General features: G+C 46.5%; 1 protein-coding gene across 1 annotated transcript in view; it reads right to left on the bottom strand.

The window, feature by feature from the left end:
• Nucleotides 1–1,580: 1,580 nt before the first annotated feature.
• The window catches only part of LOC132827716 (baculoviral IAP repeat-containing protein 7-like), a 53,879-nt gene continuing 28,141 nt past the window's right edge, over nt 1,581–27,318 (bottom strand). Inside the window, exons 3-6 of the mRNA XM_060844400.1 lie at nt 21,589–21,679; nt 11,903–11,942; nt 8,637–8,846; nt 1,581–1,774 (exon numbers count right to left, since the gene is read on the bottom strand). Coding sequence (XP_060700383.1) covers nt 1,581–1,774; nt 8,637–8,846; nt 11,903–11,942; nt 21,589–21,679 — 535 coding nt within the window. The remainder of the gene's footprint in view (nt 1,775–8,636; nt 8,847–11,902; nt 11,943–21,588; nt 21,680–27,318) is intronic.

The following is a 27,318-nucleotide window of genomic DNA, read 5'->3' as shown; positions in this document are numbered from 1 at the left end:
GGATTGATACAGAGCTATGGGGAGAGCGCGGAGCAGTGGGATTAGTTTGGGATTATTACAGGCTATGGGGATAAATTGGGGCAGTGGGATTAGTTTGGGATTAATACAGGTTATGGGGATAGATTGGGGCAGTGGGATTAGTTTGCAATTAATACAGGCTATGGGGAGAGAGCGGAGCAGTGGGATTAGTTTGGGAATTGACACAGGGCTATGGGGGATAGTGGGCAGTAGAATTAGTTTGGGATTAATACAGGGCTATGAAGAGAAAGTGGGGACGTAGGATTAGTTTGGGATTGATACACAGCTATGGGGAGGGAATGGGGCAGTGGGATTAGTTTGGGATTGATGCAGGGCTTTGGGGAGAGCGCGGGGCAGTGGGATTAGTTTGGGATTGATGCAGGGCTTTGGGGAGAGCGCGGGGCAGTGGGATTAGTTTGGGAATTAACACAGGGCTATGGGGAGAGTGTGGGGCAGTGATATTATTTTGGAAATTGACACAGGGTTATGGGGAGAAAGCAGGGCAGTGGGATTAATTTAGTATTGTTACAGTGCTGTTGGGATGAGAATGGGGCAATAGAATTAGTTTGGGATTGATACAGGGCTTTGGGGAGAGAATGGGCAGTGGGATTACTTTGGGATTAATACAGGGCTATGGAGGAGAGTGGGGCAATGGAATTAGTTGGGATTGGTCCAGGACTATGGGGGGAGTGGGGCAGTGAGATTACTTTGGGATTGATTATAGGGCGATGGGGAGACAGCAGAACAGTGGGATGAGTTTGGGGTTGATACAGGGCTATGGGTGAGAGTGGGGCAGTGGGATTAGTTTGGAATTGACACAGGGATGTTGGGAGAGATTGGGGCAGTGGGATTAGTTTGGGATTAATGCTGAGCTGTGGGGGAAGAGTGGGGTATTGGGATTAGTTTGGGGATTGACACAGGGCTACAGGGAGAGAGTGAGGCAGTGGGATTAGTTTGGAATTGATACAGAGCTATGGGGAGAGAGTGGGCAGTGGGATTAGTCTGGAATTGATACAGGGCTATGGGGAGAGAGTGGGCCAGTGGGATTACTTTGGGATTGATATAGGGGGAAAAGTGGTTTTAATTTGATCTGGTTGGATTGTTCTGACCAAGAGCCACCAGAAATGTGACAGGATTAACATCCTCCTTTAGTGCTGCAGCTTATATTGGTTGTTTTGCACCAACTGACACACTGTGAAAACATACTGAACCAAACCACTTCTCCCAATTCCTTTCTCCTTTCCATTACCCTGTATTATTCCTTCCAAGGAGGTGGGGACAACTTCCAGGCCCGTTCTCATGGTACACTCAATCTGACCAACAGAAGTCACCGTCTATATTAAATGTTCTTCCCTTACTTGCAGGGCAATGCTTGAGGTTCAGTTGTCAGCTCCCCACAATAGTAGCAGGGACCAGGAACTAGGGGCACTCAGTGGCCTCTCTCTGTGAAACAAGCCATTGTGTGCTTCCTGAAATAATGTAACATGGAATCACCTTCCTAAGCGACAGACTTGTGAGCAAGGCTGCTGTCTAACTGGGGAATATTCCTGTACCTGCTAATGTTAGGACATGAAGGCTCGTACACTGCCCCTGATGATTGCTCGACATATTGGACACGTCCGGAGATTAGGAGCACAGTCGTTGCACACCACCAAGTGCCCACAAGGGATAAAGACGATGGAGACCTCTTTATCCAGGCACACTTTGCAGGTTCGTTCATTCTTGAGTTGCCGTAGTTGTTCTTCAGCACTCAAGTCTGTGAACAAATGTAGACACAAGAATATTGAGACCACTTGGACAGACTATATCAAATCATGTATGCAGTTACAGTGGATGATAATCTCTTTAGTCATAGAGGGTTCCCCATTGCTTGATTAACCACCAAGTGAAGATGTGCAAAGAACTGCATGGAATACACAGCACAGCCACAGGCCAATTGGCCCCACCAGTCTATTCAGGTGTTTCCCATTCACTCGATTCTCCTCTCATTTTTTCCCCATCTAATTCTATCCACCATTACCTGCTTATGTCCTCTGTCTTACATTGATGGCCTCACGCTTTGTTCATCCCCACAGGCAGTAACATTCTCTCTATGTCCACATTTTCAAATTGTGATTTAATTTTAAAGATGTCTCTTTGCTCATAGCTGAAGGGAACTGTGCCTCAAAGTCTGTCCAAATGTTCCCCGATGGATAATCTCACAGTCCTGGTATCACCATCATTTTGAGGATCTCTCTATATCCTGTGCACAATATGGTGACCAGAATAGTACACTCCAATGATTCAATGTAAGTTTAGCTTGGTTTGGTTTTTTTTTAAAAGAGGTCTCATTTACCTTTGTTCCTACTTTTAATTAATTTTGTATCTGTCTTCCATAGATTCCTCATTATGATTGTTTATGGATGGGATCGAGAGTAGCAAATCTAAGAACCAACTAATTAATTGATAAAAGGATAAAACTACAGGCTCAAAATTTGAAAGCACTTAGCATTCGTAACATAACATAATATAACATAAACTGAGAGAAACCGAAATGAACAAGTGTGATATGGTAATTATTGAAAAACATGGTGGCTCAGTGGTTAGCACTGCTGCCTCACAGCACCAGGGACATGGGTTCGATTCCAGCCTCAGGTGACTGTGTATGTGTGGAGTTTGCACATTCTCCCCGTGTCTGCGTTGGTTTCCTCTGGGTGCTCTGGTTTCTTCACAGGATGTGCACGTTAGGTGGATTGGTCATGCTGTAGTGTCCAGGGATGTGTGGGTTAGCCATGGGAGTTTTGGGGATAGGGTGGGCCTGTGAGATGCTATTTGGAGGCTCTCTACAGACTGAATAGGTTCAAAGGCCTGTACAATTCTATGATGACTCCAGGATATAACATAGATCGGGACTTGAATCTTTCAGGATACATGGCACTTAGGAAGCACAGGAAATTTGGAAAAGGTGGTGAGGTGGTTCTGTTAGTTAATTATGGTATTAGGACAACAGAGTGGGGTGACCTAAGTTCAGGAAACTTAGTTGTGGAATCAATTTGAGATGGGAAATAATAAAGGCGAAAAGCCTCGATGGGAGTAAATGAACATGAACTATACAGTAAGGTGGAACGTACAGGAAAAATAAATGAGAGCTTATCAGAAAGTGACATTTGTAATCACAGGAGATTTTAATCTATAGATAGACTAGAGAAGTCAGATGGGCAATGGTAAACTAATTGATGGGCTCATAGAATATTTTTCGATAGCTTCTCAGAATAGCATGTTCTAAGCAAGTTACACTAGACCCGGTATTGTGCAATGAGGCAGGATTAATTAATGATCTAATAGAGACGGCATCCCTAGGTATTGAATTTTACATTCAGTTTGAAGGAGAGAAAAGTGGGTGCAAGGCTGTGTTTTAAAATTTAAAGAAGGGGAAATTATGAAATATTTGAAAGCAGAATTAGCCAAAGTGAATTTACAAATTAGATTCAGGGATGGGTCAATTGAGATGCATTGGCAGTTATTTCGGGAGATTTGTATGAGAAGTGCACAGTATAGAGACGTTCCAGTGGGTAAGAACATTTTCAAGGGAAGTTGTTCTAGGTGTGGTGACTAGAATGTTAAAGTTGGCATCAATTGAAAAAAAACAGTATATAATTACACAAAGACAGGCAGCAGATCAAAAGACTAGCAGAACATAAAACAGCAAAGAATGACCAAAAAAGGAAACAATTAAAAGACAAGAGAAATTTTATAGAATCGCAAGTGTGGTGCTGGAAATGCACAGCAGGTCAGACAGCATCCGAGGAGCAGGAACATCAGATTATACCTGAAACGTCAATTCTCCTGCTCCTCGGATGTTGCCTGACCTGCTCTCGACTCCAGCATCTGCAGTACCCACTTTCGCCTGGTAAATTTTATAAAATCCCAACAGTGTGGAAGCAGGTCATTGAGTCCTCACTAACTCTCCAAAGAGCAAAGCCGCCAGACCCAGCCCCCCCCCCGATCCTATCTCTGCGTTTCCCACAGCCAATTTACCTGACCTGCACATTGTTGAACTGTGGGAGGAAGCCGGAGCACTTGGAGGAAACCCACGCAGACACAGGGAGAAGATACAACTCCACACAGAGAGATGCTCAAGGCTGGAATTGAACCCAGGTCCCTGGTGCTGTGAGGCAGCAGTGCTAACCACTGAGCCACCATGACACCAGCCAGAAATATAAAAACAGATAGTCCGAGTTTTAAAAAATATTTAAAAAGGGAAAGGGTGAATATAGTGAGCTCTGATCCAATAAAAATTGAGACCAGAGAATCAATAATTGAAACTAAGGAGATAGCAGGTGAATTGAAGAGATATTTTACATCAGTCCTCATTGTTGAAGATAACAGTAACATCTGCAGCGGCATGGTGGCTCAGTGGTTAGCAATGCTGCCTCACAGCAGGAGGGACCCAGGTTCGATTCCAGCCTCTGGCGACTGTCTGTGTGGAGTTTGCACGTTCTCCCCGTGTCTGCGTGGGTTTCCTCCAGGTGCTCTGGTTTCCTCCCACAGTCACAAAGATGTGCAGGTTAGGTGAATTGGCCATGCTAAATTGTCCATAGTGTTAGGTGCATTAGTTAGAGGGAAATATAGGGTCTGGGTGGGTTACTCTTTGGAGGGTCGGTGTGGACTGGTTGGGCCAAAGGGCCTGTTTCCACACTGTAGAGAATCTAATCCCAGAAGCAGAAATTAATGAGGAAATGGAAGGGAGAGAGGAACTCAGGAAAGGGACATTCACTGAGAAGCAGCACTGTGTGCTGACAGTGGCTCAGGCCTGGTGAACTTTATCCGAGGGTCTTAATCATGAGATAGTTGGTAGTAATTTTCCAAAACTCCCTTGATTTGGGGATTGTCCCATTAGATGATACTGAATGTAATCTTCTTTATTCAAAAAAGATTGGAAACAAGGAAGGAAACTACAGACAGGTTAATTTAATGTTTGGCATGAGGGACAATGTTATAGCAGGACACGTGTACAATTTCATTGGATGTGGTAATCAGGTAGAGTCAACAAGGGTTTGTGAAAGGGAAATCATGTTTGGCCAATTGATTAGAGTTTCTTAAGGAGGTAGCACACACTGTAAAGAACAGTCCGTCAATAACTGTAGACAACAGTTGATATATTGTACATAGATTTCTAGAAGCCCTTTGGTAAGGTGCTGGAACAAAGATTACAACAGAAAGTAAAAGCTCACAGTGTAGGGGCCACATTGGCATAGTCAGAAGACTGGTGGACAAACAGGAAGCAGAGTGGGTCCTTCACTGGTTGGCACGTTAGCAAGTGAGATGTCTTGAGATGCATTCTAGTCTAACCCAGTGGACAACCTGTCTTGGCAGCAGTATTCCAGTAGGAGATGCAGGCATGCTCTATAATGTGCCACTGAAGTGGAGAACTAGATAGAATAGGATGAAGATGTGCCTTTAGGGTGGGGAGATGTTGGTACATGTTCAATGTCAGTGTCTATGGGGAGATGTTGATACATGTTCAATGCCAGTGTCTATGGGGAGATGGTGGTACATGTTCAATACCAGTGTCTATGGGGAGATGGTGGTACATGTTCAGTGCCAGTGTCTATGGGGAGATGGTGGTACATGTTAAATGCCAGTGTCTATGGGGAGATGGTGATACATGTTCAATACCAGTGTCTATGGGGAGATGGTGATACATGTTCAGTGCCAGTGTCTATGAGATGTTGGTACATGTTCAATGCCAGTGTCTATGGGGAGGTGGTGGTACATGTTCAATGCCATTGTCTATAGGGAGATATTGATACATGTTCAATGCCAGCGTCTATGAGGAGATGGTGGATGGTCACTGCCCAGTGGGTGCCCTCAGTCACTGGTGGCTGCTGTCCAGGATGGAGGTCTAGACCATGAAACCCCAGGAGAGCGGGAGTTATGAGGTACTCGCTCTGACTTTCATGTCAGCAATTCTGAGCATTTTGTTATTATCTAGCAGGTGGCAGAATGAAAGCCTGCATATTAATGAGGTATATTAATGCATATTAATGACATTAATTCATAATAAGATGCAAATGAATGCAGAGAGGTCCTGCACTGATTCTCACCTCACTGTTCAACACTTAGTGGGCGGCACAGTGGTTAGCACTGCTGCCTCACAGTGCCAGAGACCCGGGTTCAATTCCCACCTCAGGCGACTGTCTGTGTAGAGTTTGCACGTTTCCCCGTGTCTGCGTGGGTTTCCTCCAGGTGCTCCGGTTTCCTCCCACAGTCCAAAGATGTGCGGGTCAGGTGAATTGGCCATGCTAAATTGCCCGTGTTAGGTAAGGGGTAAATGTAGGGGTATGGGTGGGTTGCGCTTTGGCGCGTCAGTGTGGACTTGTTGGGCCGAAGGGCCTGTTTCCACACTAAGTAATCTGATCCCAGCTGATCCACTCTCACCCCTGGCTGGGTGATCTCAGCTGATCCACTCTCACCCCTGGCTGGGTGATCTCAGCTGATCCACTCTCACCCCTGGCTGGGTGATCTCAGCTGATCCACTCTCACCCCTGGCTGGGTGATCCCAGCTGATCCACTCTCACCCCTGGCTGGGTGATCCCAGCTGATCCACTCTCACCCCTGGCTGGGTGATCCCAGCTGATCCACTCTCACCCCTGGCTGGGTGATCTCAGCTGATCCACTCTCACCCCTGGCTGGGTGATCCCAGCTGATCCACTCTCACCCCTGGCTGGGTGATCCCAGCTGATCCACTCTCACCCCTGGCTGGGTGATCCCAGCTGATCCACTCTCACCCCTGGCTGGGTGATCCCAGCTGATCCACTCTCACCCCTGGCTGGGTGATCCCAGCTGATCCACTCTCACCCCTGGCTGGGTGATCCCAGCTGATCCACTCTCACCCCTGGCTGGGTGATCCCAGCTGATCCACTCTCACCCCTGGCTGGGTGATCCCAGCTGATCCACTCTCACCCCTGGCTGGGTGATCCCAGCTGATCCACTCTCACCCCTGGCTGGGTGATCCCAGCTGATCCACTCTCACCCCTGGCTGGGTGATCCCAGCTGATCCACTCTCACCCCTGGCTGGGTGATCCCAGCTGATCCACTCTCACCCCTGGCTGGGTGATCCCAGCTGATCCACTCTCACCCCTGGCTGGGTGATCCCAGCTGATCCACTCTCACCCCTGGCTGGGTGATCTCAGCTGATCCACTCTCACCCCTGGCTGGGTGATCCCAGCTGATCCACTCTGAGGCACACAAGTAGCAGTCAGAGGTACAGAAGACGCTCACCCACTGAGTGTTAACCACAGGTGAACGCCAATTTGCGATTTCCAGCCCAGGACTGTTTTTTTTTTAACAACAGGAGCATGACACTTGGCACTACTCCTGTGCACACGGTAAATCCAGACACAAACGGGTTTAACGAGGCTCAGTCTTTGACCTCCCCCACTATCACCTCCATCTCCCCCCGCGACCTTCACCACCCGCTCTACCACCTCTATTTTCTCCCACTGGCACTTCCATCTCCACCCCACTATCACCTTCATCTTCTGCCCACTAAGAACACCATCTCCCCAATCCCCCTCCTCGGCTACCCCTCCCCATCTCCAACTGCTCCTTCCCCTCCTCCAACTCTCCCCCCTCCATCTCCCCCTCCATCTGCTACTCCCCAATATCACCTCCATCTCCCACTATCAAAACCATCTCTTGCGTGATGTCATTGACAGACTTAGACAAAGAAACACAGTATTGAAGCACGGGCACTAATGTCGATTGTAAATAATAGTGACCTTGGGATACTGCACCAGCTAGTGCCTGCAAACTTGGAATAAATAGACTGTTTGGACTGCCAGAGGAAGTGGTGGAGGCTAGTACAATTGCCACATTTGGATGGGTATATGAATAGGAAGGGTTTGGAGGGATATGGGCCAGGTGCTGGCAGGTGGGACTAGATTAGGTTGGGGTATCTGATTGGCATGGACAAGTTAGACCGAAGGGTCTGTTTTCGTGCTGTCATCTCTATGACTATGACTCAACTTTCTTCTCTCCCATCACTATTTCCCCCTCCCCCACCTGCACCTCCACCTCCCTCCCCACTATCATCTCCAACCCAGCCCTCTATGATCTTACTATGGGCTTACCCGTTCTCTGTGTTGTTGCCCCTCTCCAGTCACTAAGGGCAGGTCCGGCTTCCCATTGTCTCTGGCCACTCCCTGGGGGAATACATAAACAAAACTCAGCAGCTAACCAGGTTCGGTAATGATCACACGCCAAGATCTCTTGGCAGTGTTTACCATTTGGTGCTGGACAATGAATAGATTACAGTGAAAACACAGTGTTATTGCTTTCCATCAAATCAAACTGGGCAAACATGAAATCCAGATAAATATTCAGGAAGCAAGCCCAAGAACAGAAATTCTTGGAGGAACTCAGCAGGTCTGCCAGCAAATGTTTCAGTCCGGTGACACATCGTCTGAATCTTGTGACTTGAAGCATGAACTTTGTTCCTCTCCCCACAAATGCGGTCAGACCTGCTGAGTTTCTCCAGCAAACTCTGTTTCTATTTCATATTTCCAGCATCTGCCGTACTTTGCTTTTGATGAAGGAACCAGGAGAGGTTTTTATTTTTTTTAAAAAGGTCATACCTGTGTTTTGCTGTCTCCTTTCTCTCCCTCCCTCCTCAGCTCCCAGGAGATCAGAGAGTAGGTCACTGACTGAGCTGTACTGGCTCCCACACATCAGGTACTTGCTACGAACCAAACTCTCAATCAGACTGCGATCAAACCCCATCTGCAGCACGTGTTGAACCACGGCAGACTGCATGAGAGGAGATTGTGCTGCATGTCCAGTCAGATCTGGAAAAAGGTATGTTTACCATCAGTGTATTCCTCCTCTGTCCCTTTAACTCCAGTTCCCTTCTGATTTGGAGATCACTTTTCTGGAGTCAGGAGTTGGAACAAAGGTTGGAATGTGAAGTGTGGTTCAGTCATTGCCACAGCCACTCTGTGTGGACTGTCCCCCTGCTTCGGTGGAGGTATCATTAACCCATCAGCCTCAAAAATATGGAGATTTCTTGTCTTTCATGAATGTAGGTGTCACTGACTGGAGCAGCAGGGATTGTCCTGGTGGTGGTGAGCTACCTTTGTAAACCCTAGTGTAACTACTCTCCCTACTCTGTTAGAGTGTGAGCTCCAGCATTGGCTCAAGGCCCCATCGAGGAACCTGAGCACATGCCCTTGCTGACCCTACCCTGAGGCAGTGCTGCACCACATGCAGGACATCTCTCAGATGTCACCTCTCAGTCAGTACAATCAGAACACACAGTCAGTACTTGAATGACAATCAGACCAGACCTGCACAGGGGACTGAAAAATATTCATAGAGTCATACGGCATGGAAACAGACCCTTCGGTCCAATTATTCCATGCCATCCATGTTCCCAACTAAACAAGTCCCACCCGCCCGTGTTAGGCTCATATCCCTCAAACCTTTCCTATTCATGTACTTATCCAATACAGTAATCAACAGGAAATAGTGGATAAAAGTTATCAAAATGTGACTCGTCACAGCTTTTAACTTGCAAAGAAATTTCTTAACAGATAATGGAGGACAATTTGCAAATGTTGGGTGGACGGTCATGTGTAAGGTCTTGAGTATTAGAGTTGCTGCAGAAAGTTCATTTGCTGATGATCTGTATGGAAGACATTGTGCAATAGTTGATAAAATGTTATGTAAGATACCAACTTGGCATATCTCCTGTGAGTGGCACAGGGGCAGTATATGCCAAGTATTCTTCACAAACAGTTGGAAAGTATAGCCTATATCAATTGGTCTGCAGCCAGAAATCAAAATTGCCGACCATGTTATGTGGCAATGCTCTAACCCTGAAGTGGAAAACCATTAGTTTTTATTGTAGATTCCCTACGGTGTGGAAACAGTCCCTTCAGCCCAATGAGTCCACACCGACCCCTCCAAAGAGTAACTCACCCAGACCCATTTCCCCACCCTATATTTACCCCAGACTAATGCACCAGACGTACATATCCCTGAACACTGTGGGTAATTGAGCATGGGTAAAAAATGAGGTCTGCAGATGCTGGAGATCAGAGCTGAAAATGTGTTGCTGGTTAAAGCACAGCAGGTCAGGCAGCATCCAAGGAAGAGGAAATTCGACGTTTCGGGCATAAGCCCTTCATCAGGAATGAGCATGGCCAATTTCACCTAACCTGCACATCTTTGGACTGTGGGAGGAAACCGGAGCACCCGGAGGAAGGTTCCACTTTCTCCACCCACATAAATGTGCTAGGTGCCAGCAGGTGACCCATCAGACCAAAATTCTTCCCCAGGCACTCTTAAGTGATGCTTCAATCCCTCCAGTATCTTTTCTGATGCTTTAGCTTTGATAAAAACGTTACTGCTAGCACCGAGCACATTTAGGTGGATGGAGAAAGCAGACCTTTCCTCCGTGTGCTCCGGTTTCTTCCCACAACGGAGCGGTCAGGGAAAAATTAGAGGATGTGAAGTGAAGACTGTATTTCAACATCGGGATCAGACTGTAAAAGTATATTCTTCAGAAGTAATTGGGATGCATTGAAGTTTTAAATACTGAGAATATTGAAGGTGGTGACGTGGAGGTGCTGGTGTTGGACTGGGGTGGTCATGTGACTCCGGGTTATAGTCCACCAGGTTTATTCATTATCACCAGCTTTCAAAGCGCTGCTCCTTTGACAGGTCCCCTCTGGAGGGAGCAGCACTCCGAAAGCTTCTGATTTCAAATGAACCTGTTGGACTATAACCTGGTGTAGTGTGACCCCCTGACATCAATGAAAATGGTAATGATGGTTTTTTAAAACAATATTCTGTCCAATCTTCTGACCTGCCACCTATCTTTACATGACTGTAGATCTTTCTACTGTTTGATACAAACTACAACATTGTAATGAACCACAGACGGTGGGTCTGTCCGGTTTGCCCTTCTGTTATTTGTTCGAATGTATCTCTTCTGTGTTTTCTGGAACATGGCCTCAATGTTTACCGCAGCATCACCATTGACCTTTCCCTTAACCTAAACTACCAGTTCACTTTCAGGAAACAACTTAATAAACCACATGAAAGTTATCTGTGACTTTTGACTCCGCAAGGTTTGTGAAGGTTTGTAGCTCAGGTTGAGGTTTAGGGTGTAGGTTTGCTCGCTGGGCTGTAGGTTTGATATCCAGACGTTTCATTACCTGGCTAGGTAACATCATCAGTGGGCGACCTCCAAGTGAAGCGAAGCTGTTGTCTCCTGCTTTCTATTTATATCTTTCTCCTGGATGGGGTTCCTGGGGTGATGTCATTTCCTATTCGTTTTCTGAGGGGTTGATAGATGGCATCTAGAGCTATGTGTTTGTTTATGGCGTTGTGGTTGGAGTGCTAGGCCCCTAGAAATTCTCTGGCATGTCTTTGCTTAGCCTTTTGACTCGCTTTGCAGTGACTCCTGGATGTAGATGTAACAAAGTGCTGTCAGACAGTGGAATATCTGGGATCACCCAGTGGTTGGGGTCATGGGTGTTGGTGAGAACGGCAGCAATTCTGACAAGGTCCAGAACACCGGCTGTAACTCCAGAAGGACTGAGATGAGCTCACATGTGGGTCAAAGTTAAAGAGAATCAAAGGGACAGGTGCTTAAAGTTAAACCCATCACTGAAGCTGATCACTGTCTTTTGTGCTGAGAGAAATGACAAATCTATTGAAATTGGAAGGAATAGAAATATACAAAAAACGAGTTAAAGATGGAAATGTGCCTGTTGATATTATAGTGAAAAGTACCATCTCTGACAGCTCCTTTTGTTGCTAAACAATTATCCTTACAGATCTCTCAGAGCTGATTTTTGGTAAACCCAGCTACAAAAGGGTATTTGAAAACACACACCTTGCGTGGAGGTCGGTTGTGGCTGCGATTCAACCTGAAACTACAAGAAAATGCAATGATTAAAAATGTCAAACCCCCAACACCCAAATACTCACCAACACACACCCAAATACTCACCAACACACACCCAAATACTCACCAACACACACCCAAATACTCACCAACACACACCCACACACCCAAATACTCACCAACACACACCCACACACCCAAATACTCACCAACATATACCCAGACACACACCCAAATACTCACCAACATACACCCACACACCCAAATACTCACCAACATACACCCAGACACACACCCAAACACACACCCAAATACTCACCGAGCAGCACATCCAGACACACACCCAAATACTCACCGAGCAGCACACCCAGACACACACCCAAATACTCACCAACACACACCCAGACACACACCCAAATACTCACCAACATACACCCACACACCCAAATACTCACCAACATATACCCAGACACACACCCAAATACTCACCAACATACACCCACACACCCAAATACTCACCAACATACACCCAGACACACACCCAAATACTCACCAACATACACCCACACACCCAAATACTCACCAACATATACCCAGACACACACCCAAATACTCACCAACATACACCCACACACCCAAATACTCACCAACATACACCCAGACACACACCCAAACACACACCCAAATACTCACCAACACACATCCAGACACACACCCAAATACTCACCGAGCAGCACACCCAGACACACACCCAAATACTCACCAACACACACCCAGACACACACCCAAATACTCACCAACACACACCAGACACACACCCAAATACTCACCAACACATACCAGACACACACCCAAATACTCACCAACATACATCCAGACACACACCCAAATACTCACCAACACACACCCAGACACACACCCACATACACCCACACACCCAAATACTCACCAACATATACCCAGACACACACCCAAATACTCACCAACATACACCCACACACCCAAATACTCACCAACATACACCCAGACACACACCCAAATACTCACCAACATACACCCAGACACACACCCAAATACTCACCAACACACATCCAGACACACACCCAAATACTCACCGAGCAGCACACCCAGACACACACCCAAATACTCACCAACATACACCCAGACACACACCCAAATACTCACCAACATACACCCAGACACACACCCAAATACTCACCAACACACATCCAGACACACACCCAAATACTCACCAACACATACCAGACACACACCCAAATACTCACCAACATACATCCAGACACACACCCAAATACTCATCAATATACACTCAGACACACACCCAAATATTCACCAACATACACCCAGACACAAACCCAAATACTCACCAACATACACCCAGACACACACCCAAATACTCACCAATATACACCCAGACACACACCCAAATACTCACCGAGCAGCACACCCAGACACACACCCAAATACACACCCAAATACTCACCAACATACACCCAAATATAGATCCAAATACTCACCAACATACACCCAGACACACACCCAATTACTCACCAATATACACTCAGACACACACCCAAATATTCACCAACATACACCCAGACACACACCCAAATACTCACCAATATACACCCAGACACACACCCAAATACTCACCAATATACACCCAGACACACACCCAAATACTCACCAATATACACCCAGACACACACCCAAATACTCATCAACATACACCCAGATATAGATCCAAATACTCACCAACATACACCCAGACACACACCCAAATACTCACCAATATACACTCAGACACACACTCAAATACACACCAACATACACCCGATACACATCCAAATACTGCATAGGACAAACAGGACGACAGCTAAAGACCCGCATCCATGAACACCAACTAGCCACGAAACGACATGACCAGCTATCCTTAGTAGCCACACACTCAGATGACAAGCAACATGAATTCGACTGGGACAACACTACTATTAGAGGACAAGACAAACAGAGAACAGCCAGGGAATTCCTAGAGGAATGGCACTCATCCACAGATTCAATCAATAAGCACATCGACCTGGACCCAATATACCGGCCACTGCAGCGGACAGCAACTGACAACCGGAAGCGGCAGAGACAAATCACTATAAATGCCGGAGGAAACATCACAGAAGCACTTCACAGGACTGAGGATGTCACCTAGACAGAGACGAAACATCTGCAACACAAAGTTCCCAGCTCGGTGAACAGAACCACAACAACAAGCACCCGAGCTACAAATCTTCTCCCAAACTTTGAACACCTACGGGCGAGAGATGCTAGGACAAGCCAGGAAATGGGAATCCTGTGCCAACTGCCTAAGTGTCACATACGAACAACTCCAGTTCCTGCACAAATGCCGAAAGAATCAAATCCTTCCACCATGTGTCAGATACAAACCACCAGTCAACAACCCACAAGCCAGGGACACAGCCAGACAGAACAGATTCAGGATGATTCAGGTAATGATTACAGATGCACACAACAGACTTCCCAAATACAGACAAGAAATTGCACGCCAAAAATCGTTAATTTCAAAAATCACCAATCAGGAATGGACCCGGACCATAGAACAGGACATCACCAACATGCACCCAAATACTCACCAATATACGCCCAGACACACACCCAAATACTCACCAATATATGCCCAGACACACACCCAAATACTCACCAATATACGCCCAGACACACACCCAAATACTCACCAATATACGCCCAGACACACACCCAAATACTCACCAATATATGCCCAGACACACACCCAAATACTCACCAATATATGCCCAGACACACACCCAAATACTCACCAATATACGCCCAGACACACACCCAAATACTCACCAACATACACCCAGACAGGCACATAAATACACACCAACATACACCCAGATACATGCCCAAATACTCACCAATGTACACGAGGACACACACCCAAATACAGACCAAGATACACCCAGACACACACCAACATACATCTAAATACTCACCAACATACACTCAGACACACACCAACATACACCCAAATACACACCAACATACACCCAGACACACACCAACATACACCCAAATACACACCAACATAAACCCAAACACACACTGAAATACTCATCAACATACACCCAGACACACACCAACGTACGCACAAATACACGTCCAAATACTCACCAACATACACACAGACACACACCCAAATACTCACCAACATACACCCAGACACACACAAACATACACCCAGGTACACACCCAAATACTCACCAACATGCACCAGGATACATACCCAATCACTCATCAATATACACCCAGATACATACCTAAATACTCCCCAATATACACCCAGATACTTAGCCAAATACACACAAACATACACGCAGATACATAACCAAATACTCACCAATATACAACCAGATACACATCCAATTACACACCATGCACCCAGATACTCACCAACATACACCCAGATACTCTCCAATATACACACCCAAATATTCACTAATATACATCCAGACACACTCCCAAAATCTCAACAACATACGCCCAGACACATACCCACATATTCACCAATACTCACCCATATACACACCCACGTATACCCAAATACTCACCAACATACACCCAAACACTCACCAACATACACCCAAACACTCACCAACATACACCCAAACACTCACCAACATACACCCAAATACTCACCAACATACACCCAAATACTCACCAACATACACCCAGACACAGACCCAAATACTCACCAACATACGCCCAGACACAGACCCAAATACTCACCAACATACGCCCAGACACAGACCCAAATACTCATATACACACCAATGTATACCCAAATACACACCAACATACACCCAGACACACACCCAAACACACACCAACATACATCCATATACACACTCAAATACACACCAACATACACCCAGATACATACCCAAATACAACCGGACACCCAAATACTCAACTTACACCCAAATACACCCAGATACACATCCAAATATTCACCAACATGCATCCAGACACAAACCCAAACACACACCAACATACACCCTGATACATACCGAATCACTCACCAATATCCACCCAGACACACACACAAATATTCAACAACATACACCCAGATACACACCCAAATACTCACCAACATACACACAGATACACACTCAAACACTTACCAACATACATCTAGACACACACCCATATACCCTGATACACACCCAAATATTTACCAATATGCATCCAGACACACATCCAAATATCCACCAACATACACCCAAATACACAAGTAAATACATACCAACATACACACAGATACACACCTAAATACTCACCAATATTACACCAAAACACATACCCAAATACACACCAACATACCCCCAAATACTCGCCAACACACACCCAGACACACAACAAATACTCACCAACATACACCCGCAGATACATACCCAAATGCACACCAACATACACCCACACACACACCCAAATATTCACCAACATACACCCAGATACGCACCGTGGGCAGCACGGTGGCACAGTGGTTAGCACTGCTGCCTCACAGCGCCAGAGACTTGGGTTCAATTTCCGCCTCAGGCGACTGACTGTGTGGAGTTTGTATATTCTCCCCGTGTCTGCGTGGGTTTCCTCCAGGTGCTCCGGTTTCCTCCCACAGTCCAAAAATGTGCAGGTTAGGTGAATTGGCCACGCTAAATTGCCCGTAGTGTTAGGTGCAGGGGTAAATGTAGGGGAATGGGTCTGGGTGGGTGCGCTTCAGCGGGTCGGTGTGGACTTGTTGGGCCAAAGGGCCTGTTTCCACACTGTAAGTAATTTAATCTTGTAAGTAATCTAATCAAATACTCACTAACATACACCCAGACACACACCCAAATACTCACCAACATACACCCAGATACACACCTAAATACTCACCAACATACACCCAAATACTCACCAACATGCACCCAGACACAAACCCAAATACACACCAACATACATCCAAATACTCACCTATATGCACCCAGACTCACATCCAAATACACACCAACATCGTCCCAGATACGCACCCAAATACTCACCAACATACGCCCAGACACACACACGAATACACACCAACATACACCCATATACACACCCAATTACACACCAAAATATACCCAGATACACATCCAAATACTCACCAACATACACCCAGATACATACCTAAATATTCACCAACATACACCCATATACACACCCAATTACACACCAAAATATACCCAGATACACATCCAAATACTCACCAACATACACCCAGATACATACCTAAATATTCACCAACATACACCCATATACACACCCAATTACACACCAACATACACTCACATACACCCAAATACTCACCAATGTACACCCAGATACATACGCAAATAGACACCAACATATACCTAGATACACACCCAAATACTCACCAACATACACCCAGATACTCTCCAATATACACAGAGATACACACCCAAATACTCACTAATATACATCCAGACACACTCCCAAAATCTCAACAACATACACCCTGATAGACACTCAAATACTCACCAACAAACACCCAGATACATACCCACATATTCACCAATACTCACCCATATACACACCTACGTAGACCCAGATACTCACCAACATGCACCCAAATATACACCAACATACACCCAAATACTCACCAACATACACCCAAATACACCCAAATACTCACCAACATACACCCAGACTCACACCCAAATACACACCAACACACACTCAAATACATTCCCAAATACACACCAACGTACACCCAGATACATACCCAACCACTCACCAATATTCACCCAGACTCACACCCACATACACACCAACATACACAAAGGCACACACCCACATACTCACCAGCATACCCCCAGACACAGACGCAAATACTCACCCATATACACACCCACGTATACCCAAATATTCACCAACATACACACGATACACACCCAGATACACAACATACACCAAAATACTCACCAACATACACCCAGATGCACACCCAAATTCTCACCAACATCCACCCAGACACACACTCAATACATACCGACATACACCCAGATACACACCCAAACACTCACCAACATACACCCAGACACAGATCCAAATACTCACTCATGTACACACCAATATACACCAACACACACCCAGATACGCACCCAAATACTCACCAACATACACCCAGATACATTCAAAAATACACATAAACATTCACCCACATATATACCCAATCACTGACCATTATTCATCCAGACTCTCACCCAAATACACACCAACATACACCCAGACACACACCCAAATACTCACCAATATACACCCAGATACACACCCAAATACACACCAACATACACCCAGACACACACCCAAATACTCACCAATATACACCCAGATACACACCCAAATACACACCAACATACACCCAGATACTCACCAACATACACCCAGATACTCACCAACATACACCCAGGTAAAAACCAACATACACCCACATACATACCCAAATACTCACCTATATACTCCCAGACTCACATCCAAATACACACCAACATCCTCCCAGAAACGCACCCAAATACTCACCAACATACGCCCAGACACACACACGAATACACACCAACATACACCCATATACACACCCAATTACACACCAAAATATACCCAGATACACATCCAAATACTCACCAACATACACCCAGATACATACCTAAATATTCACCAACATACACCCATATACACACCAACATACACTCACATACACCCAAATACTCACCAATGTACACCCAGATACATACGCAAATAGACACCAACATATACCTAGATACACACCCAAATACTCACCAACATACACCCAGATACTCTCCAATATACACAGAGATACACACCCAAATACTCACTAATATACATCCAGACACACTCCCAAAATCTCAACAACATACACCCTGATAGACACTCAAATACTCACCAACACACACCCAGATATATACCCACATATTCACCAATACTCACCCATATACACACCCACGTATACCCAAATACTCACCAACATACACCCAAACACACACCCAAATATACACCAACATACACCCAAATACTCACCAACATACACCCAGACTCACACCCAAATACTCACCAACATACACCCAGATGCACACCCAAATTCTCACCAACATCCACCCAGACACACACCCAATACATACCGACATACACCCAGATACACACCCAAACACTCACCAACATACACCCAGACACAGATCCAAATACTCACTCATGTACACACCAATATACACCAACACACACCCAGATACACACCCAAACACTCACCAACATACACCCAGACACAGATCCAAATACTCACTCATGTACACACCAATATACACCAACACACACCCAGATACGCACCCAAATACTCACCAACATACACCCAGATACATTCAAAAATACACATAAACATTCACCCACATATATACCCAATCGCTGACCATTATTCATCCAGACTCTCACCCAAATACACACCAACATACACCCAGACACACACCCAAATACTCACCAAATACACCCAGATACGCACCCAAATACACACTAACATACACCCAGACACACACAAATATTCACCAACATACACCCAGATACACACCCATATACTCACCAGCATACACCCAGATACAGAACCAAATACACACCAACATACACCCAGACACACACCCAAATACTCACCAACATACAGATTGAAATACTCACTAATGTACACCCCGACACACAGAACCTCTGTATGTCTATACTTCATTCACTTTGAAATGGAGAGCAACATTCCACCCACCTTCCCGATTACCTACTGAACCAGGAGGCTCTCTTCATGCGTAAGGAATGTGCTCCAGCTTCCTGCAGTCTTTCCTCACGTCATTAATACTTCAATCCTCTATACTTCCAATCACATACTTTCCCACATTATATTTTAGTGTAATTAGAATACTACACACACACTCTCTTACTTGCACACATACTCCTACACACACTTACCTGCACGCAGACACTCCTATACACACATGTGCACACACGCACTCCTATGCATATAAGCACAGTCCTATGCACATCATATGCACACTTACGCACACAAGCACTCCTATGTGCACACGTATGCATGCACACGCTTGAAGCACACATATGCATTCCTACACATACTTGCACACAGATACACTCCTACACATGATTACACATGTGCGTACGAACTCTTAAGCACACGTACTCCTACCCACACTTCAGCACACACACTCCCAAGCATTGTACATGTGCGCGCACACATTCATACACATGCATACATGTGCACACTCTCACTCCTGCTTACATGTGCACTCACACTGCTCCGCACACTTATGTGCACTCTCACTCCTACACACACGTAAATGTGCATGCACATACATACACAATCCTATACGTACGTGCACTCCTGAGCACACGTACACACACACACACACACACATATACCTACACACTCCTATGCACATGTACCTGCGCATGCACACACTATCCTATGCGCACTGTCTCCCATGCGCACAGACTCACTGCTATGCACACACACACTCCTATGCACATATAGACACATGCACACTCTCGTATGTGCACACAATCTCCTACACATGCATCCGTGCACACACACACTCTCCTATACATACAGGTGCGTGCACACTCTCCTATGTACACACACACTCTGGCGCGCACACATACAAACTTCTACACTTGCATTTTCGCGCAAACACATACACACTCTCCTACGTATGCATACGCACGCACACAAATGTACACACTGTCCTACATACACACCCTCTCTCCCATGCACATACTCTCACTCGTGCATGTTTTCTTTCTTTCTATCTCACCCATGTGCTCTCTTTGATGCACACTGTCCCTCTCACACTGACATACACACACATATAAGTATTGCGCATTGCTGAAAAGTACACATTTCTGTCTTGTCCTCATCAGGACAGTTGGAGCATGTACATGCACCTTGTCCCTCTCAACTCAACTAAATGAGTGACTGCTCCTCACTGGTCAATCAGAGTCAACCTGCCAGGTTAAAATTTAAAGTCTGACAGTTAGCTGTCAATCATCTTTAAGTGGTCCATCCCACATGTCGTACCTCTGTCAGGTTCACTTGCCAATCACTCAGCACTCTCCTTTCATACAGGACACTATTTTGATTTCCTCTGGAATTAGTATTTCTTGTGAAATCTCCTGATCAGTAGAAGATAGAAAGTTTTGACAAAATGTGTCTTTTTCTGCAACAATCAAGTTCTCTTCTATCAAACATCTGTACATCTAAATATGTATGTGACAAAAACCAAAAGAACTGTGGATGCTGTAAATCAGAAACCAAAACAGAAACTGCTGGAGAAGCTCAGCAGGTCTAGCAGCATCTGTAAAGTGTTCTGAGGAAGGGTCACCGGACCTGAATCATGAACTCTGATTTCTCTCCACAGATGCTGCCAGACCTGCTAAGCTTTTTCATAATTTCTGTTTTTGTTTCTAAACACATTGGTCCACATGCAGACGCAGACAGAAGGTTAAAGATAGCACCGCATTACTGAACCCACCGCTGACTCGATGATATTGGAATGCAGTTCCTGAATCCTGTTCACATAATCCCTCCCTTTCACTTGGAGTAAGTACTCGCAGCTGGCAAAACAGGACATTCACATTAGTTACAAATACATCCATTAAACATCATCTCATATTCACCCCTCTCCCCCACTGCCACTTTCTTCCTCAGGTAGGGTTTCGGGGTTGGGGGTCTGAGGGGTTGTAGGCATAAGAGGAGAGGGGAGGAGGCTCTCTTCCCAGTTGCATTGATCAGTGCCTTTGAATGGTGGACCCAACTCCAGGCCCACACACCAGCATCCTACCTGAATCACTGCCAAAACAGATAGCAGATCCATAACACACTGCCTTTTATTTACAGTCACAGAGTCATACAGCACGGAAACAGACCCTTTGGTCCAACTCGTCCATGCCAACCAGATATCCTAAATTAATTTAGACCCACTTGCCACCATTTGGCCCAAACCTTTCTAAACCCTTCCTATTCATATACCCATCCTGATGCCTTTTAAATGTTGTAATTGTACCAGCCTCCACCACTTCCTCTGGCAGCTCATTTCATACACGCACCACCCTCTGTGTGAAAATGTTGCCTCTTAGATCCCTTTTAAATACTTCCCCTCTCACCTTAAACCAATGCCCTCCAGTTCTGGACTCCCCTACCCCTGGGAAAAGACCTTGTCTATTTATCCTATCCATGCCCCTCATGATTTTATAAACCTCTGTAAGGTCACCCCTCAGCCTCCGATGTTCCAGGGAAAACAGTCCCAGCCTGTTCAATCTCTCCCTATAGCTCAAACTCTCCAACCCTGGCAACATCTTTTCTGAATCCTTACAAGTTTCACAACATCTTTCCTAAGGAGGCAGACCTGAATTGTATGCAGTATTCCAAAAATGGCAGTCCTGATGAAGGACTTATGCCCAAAAAGTCAATTCCCTTGCTCCTCAGATGCTGCCTGACTGGCTGTGCTTTTCCAGTACCACACTCGTTGACTCCAACAATGGCCTAACCAATGTCCAGTACAGCTGCAATACGACCTCCCAACACCGACACTCAATGCACTGACCAATAAAGGTCAGTGTATCAAACACCTTCTTCACTATCCTATCTACCTGCAACTTCACTTTCAAGGAACTATGAACTGCGCTCCAAGGTTGCTTTGTTCAGCAGCATTCCCCAGGACCTTACTATTAAGTGCTAAGTCCTGCCCAGATTTGCCTTTCCTAAATGCAGCACCTCGCATTTATCTAAATTAAACTCCATCTGCCACTCCTTGGTCCACTGGCCTACCTAATCAAGATCCTGTTGTACTCTGAGGTAACCTTCTTCTTACACCTCCAATTTTGGTGTCATCTGCAAACTTACTAACTCTACCTCCTCTGTTCATATCCAAATCAAATCATTTATATAAATGAAGAAAAGTAGTGGACCCAGTCCCGATCCTTGTGGCACTCCACTTCCAATCTGAAAAGCAACACTCCACACACCTTCCAACTCTTAGTAAGACATGATTCCCCACGCACAAAGTCATGTTGACTATCCCTAATCAGTCCTTGCCTTTCCAAACACATGTAAATCCTGTTCCTCAGGATTCCCTCCAACAATTTGCCCACCATCGACGTCAGGCTCACGGTCTATAGTTCCCTGGCTTTTCCTTACCACATTTCTAAAACAGTGGCACCATGTTAGCCAGCGCCCAGTCTTCCAGCACCTCACCTGTGACTATTGATGCTACAAATATCTCAGCAAGAGGCCCAGCAATCACTTCCCCAGCTTCCCACAGAGTTCTAGGATACAACTGATCAGTTCCTGGGGATTTATCCACCTTTATGTTTTAAGACATCTAGCACCACCTCTTCTGTAATATGGACATTTTCCAAGATGTCACCATCTATTTCCCGACATTCTATATCTTCCACCACCTGTCTGTAATATATTTCAAGATGTCACCATCTATTTCGCCATGTTCTCTATTTTCCATGTCCTTCTCCACAGTAAACACTGATGCAAAATACTCATTAAGTCTCTCTCCCATCTCCTGTGGCTCCACACAAAGGCCACCTTGCTAACCTTTGAGGAGCCCTATTCTCTCCCCAGTTATCCTTTTGTCCTTAATGTATTTGTAAAAACCCTTTGGATTCTCCTTAACTCTATTTGCCAAAGCTATCTCATGTCCCCTTTCTTCCTCTCTTGATTTCCCTTTTAAGCATACTCCTCCTGCCTTTATTCTCTTCTAAGGATTCATTCTATCCCTACTGTCTATACCATATGCTTCCTCCCTTTTCTTGATCAAAACCTCATTCTCTAATCATCCAGCATTCCTACGCCTACCCACCTTGCCCGTTACCCTAAGAGGAACATAGTGCCTCTGAACTCTCATTATCTCATTTTTGAAGGCTTCCCATTTTCCAGCCGTTCCTTCACCTGTGAAAATCCGCCCTCAATCAACTTATGAAAGTTCTTGCCTAAAACTGTCAAAATTGGCCCTCTTCCAATTTTGAACCACAACTTTTAGATACAATCTCTTGTTTTACATCACTATTTTAACATTAAGAGAATTGTGGTCACTAGCCCCAGAGTACTCCCTCAATGACCCCTCAGTCACTTGCCCTGGGCCTTATTTCCCAACAGTAGGTTAGCTTTCCTTTCTGTCTGATTTGAGTCTGATTCACCCAACTTCCTTCTGTCTTTATGTTTCAATCCTGCTCACAATACTCCAACAGGCCTTGATGCAACTGAAATATAACCCTCTTCTTTTCTGATTTGAGGAATAAAGGCCAACATTTCAGTGTGGTACGGTGAATTGATGAGGCGCAGTAGATTAAGGTGAGTCAGCTCTCATCTCATCTTGCCAATTAGAAAACCCACTGCTTAATGAATCTTCAAATCATGAAAATATTTTGCTATCAGCTCCAGCGGCTTCAAATTCAGTTAATGTTCTTGTCCAGGTCCCTATCCCAGAACTAGGCCCCTTACACAGGCCTCAAATGTCCCACAACCTCTTGGGCCCAAAGCAAACACAGGCTGAACACAGGTAACACGGAGTGTCACAGGCTGTACACAGGTAACACGGAGTTTCACAGGCTGAACGCAAGTAACACGGAGTGTCACAGGCTGAAGGCAGGTAACACGGAGTGACACAGACTGAACACAGGAAACACGGAGTGCCACAGGCTGAACACAAGCAACACGGAGTGACACAGGCTGAACACAGGTGACACAGCGTGACACAGGCTGAACGCAGGAAACACGGAGGGACACAGGTGACACGGAGGGACACAGGCTGAACGCAGGAGACACGGAGTGACACAGGATGAAGACAGGTCACACGGAGTGACACAGACTGAACACAGGTAACACGGAATGTCACAGGCTGAAGGCAGGTAACACGGAGTGACACAGACTGCATGCAGGAAACACGGAGTGACACAGGCTGAACGCAGGAAACACAGTGGCAGAGGCTGTATACAGGTAACACGGAGTGACAGGTAGAACACAGGTGACACAGGCTGAACGCAGGAAACACGGAGCGTCACAGGCTGAACACAGGCGACACGGAGCGTCACAGGCCGAACACAGGCGACACGGAGCGTCACAGGCCGAACACAGGCGACACGGAGCGTCACAGGCCGAACACAGGCGACACGGAGCGTCACAGGCCGAACACAGGCGACACGGAGCGACACAGGATGAAGACAGGTCACACGGAGTGACACAGGCTGAACGCAGGTAACACGGAGTGACACAGGCTGAACACAGGTGACAAAGAGTGACACAGACTGTACACTGGTGACACAGAGTGACACAGACTGTACACAGGAGACACGGAGCGTCACAGGCTCAAAATGGGTATCACGGAGTGACACAGGCTGAACGCAGGAAACACGGAGTGACACAGGCTGAACGCAGGTGACACAGAGTGCCACAGGCTGAACGCAGGAAACACGGAGTGACACAGGCTGAACACAGGTGACACGGAGTGACACAGGCTGAACACAGGTGACACGGAGTGACACAGGCTGAACACAGGTGACACGGAGTGTCACAGGCTGAACGCAGGTGACACAGAGTGCCACAGGCTGAACGCAGGAAACACGGAGTGACACAGGCTGAACACAGGTGACACGGAGTGACACAGGCTGAACACAGGTGACACGGAGTGACACAGGCTGAACACAGGAGACACGGAGTGCCACAGGCTGAACGCAGGTGACACAGAGTGCCACAGGCTGAACGCAGGAAACACGGAGTGACACAGGCTGAACACAGGTGACACGGAGTGACACAGGCTGAACACAGGTGACACGGAGTGACACAGGCTGAACACAGGTGACACGGAGTGTCACAGGCTGAACGCAGGAAACATGGAGGGACACAGGTGACACGGAGGGACACAGGCTGAACGCAGGAGACACGGAGTGACACAGGATGAAGACAGGTCACACGGAGTGACACAGACTGAACACAGGTAACACGGAATGTCACAGGCTGAAGGCAGGTAACACGGAGTGACACAGACTGCATGCAGGAAACACGGAGTGACACAGGCTGAACGCAGGAAACACAGTGGCAGAGGCTGTATACAGGTAACACGGAGTGACAGGTAGAACACAGGTGACACAGGCTGAACGCAGGAAACACGGAGTGACACAGGCTGAACGCAGGAAACACGGAGTGACACAGGCTGAACACAGGTGACACGGAGTGACACAGGCTGAACACAGGTGACACGGAGTGACACAGGCTGAACACAGGTGACACGGAGTGACACAGGCTGAACACAGGAGACACGGAGTGACACAGTCTCAAAATGGGTAACAGAGTGACACAGGCTGAACACAGGCGACACGGAGTGACACAGGCGACACAGGCTGAACACAGGTGACACAGTGACACAGGCTGAACGCAGGCAACACAGAGTGACACAGGCTGAACACAGGCGACACGGTGTGACACAGGCTGAACACAGGTGACACGGAGTGACACAGGCTGAACACAGGAGACACGGAGTGACACAGGATGAACACAGGCAACACGGAGTGACAGTCTCAAAATGGGTAACAGAGTGACACAGGCTGAACACAGGCGACACGGAGTGACACAGGCGACACAGGCTGAACACAGGTGACACAGTGACACAGGCTGAACGCAGGCAACACAGAGTGACACAGGCTGAACACAGGCGACACGGTGTGACACAGACTGTACACTGGTGACACAGAGTGACACAGACTGTACACAGGAGACACGGAGCGTCACAGGCTCAAAATGGGTATCACGGAGTGACACAGGCTGAACGCAGGAAACACGGAGTGACACAGGCTGAACGCAGGTGACACAGAGTGACACAGGCTGAACGCAGGTGACACAGAGTGACACAGGCTGAACGCAGGTGACACGGAGTGACACAGGCTGAACGCAGGTGACACGGAGTGACACAGGCTGAACGCAGGTGACACGGAGTGACACAGGCTGAACACAGGTGACACGGAGTGACACAGGCTGAACACAGGTGACACGGAGTGACACAGGCTGAACACAGGAGACACGGAGTGACACAGGCTGAACACAGGAGACACGGAGTGACACAGGCTCAAAATGGGTAACAGAGTGACACAGGCTGAACACAGGCGACACGGAGTGACACAGGCGACACAGGCTGAACACAGGTGACACAGTGACACAGGCTGAACGCAGGCAACACAGAGTGACACAG

This window comes from Hemiscyllium ocellatum, chromosome 25 (genome assembly GCF_020745735.1).
Source record: "Hemiscyllium ocellatum isolate sHemOce1 chromosome 25, sHemOce1.pat.X.cur, whole genome shotgun sequence".
NCBI classification, from domain to species: Eukaryota; Metazoa; Chordata; class Chondrichthyes; order Orectolobiformes; family Hemiscylliidae; genus Hemiscyllium; species Hemiscyllium ocellatum.
This window is presented reverse-complemented; position numbering and strand designations above follow the sequence as displayed.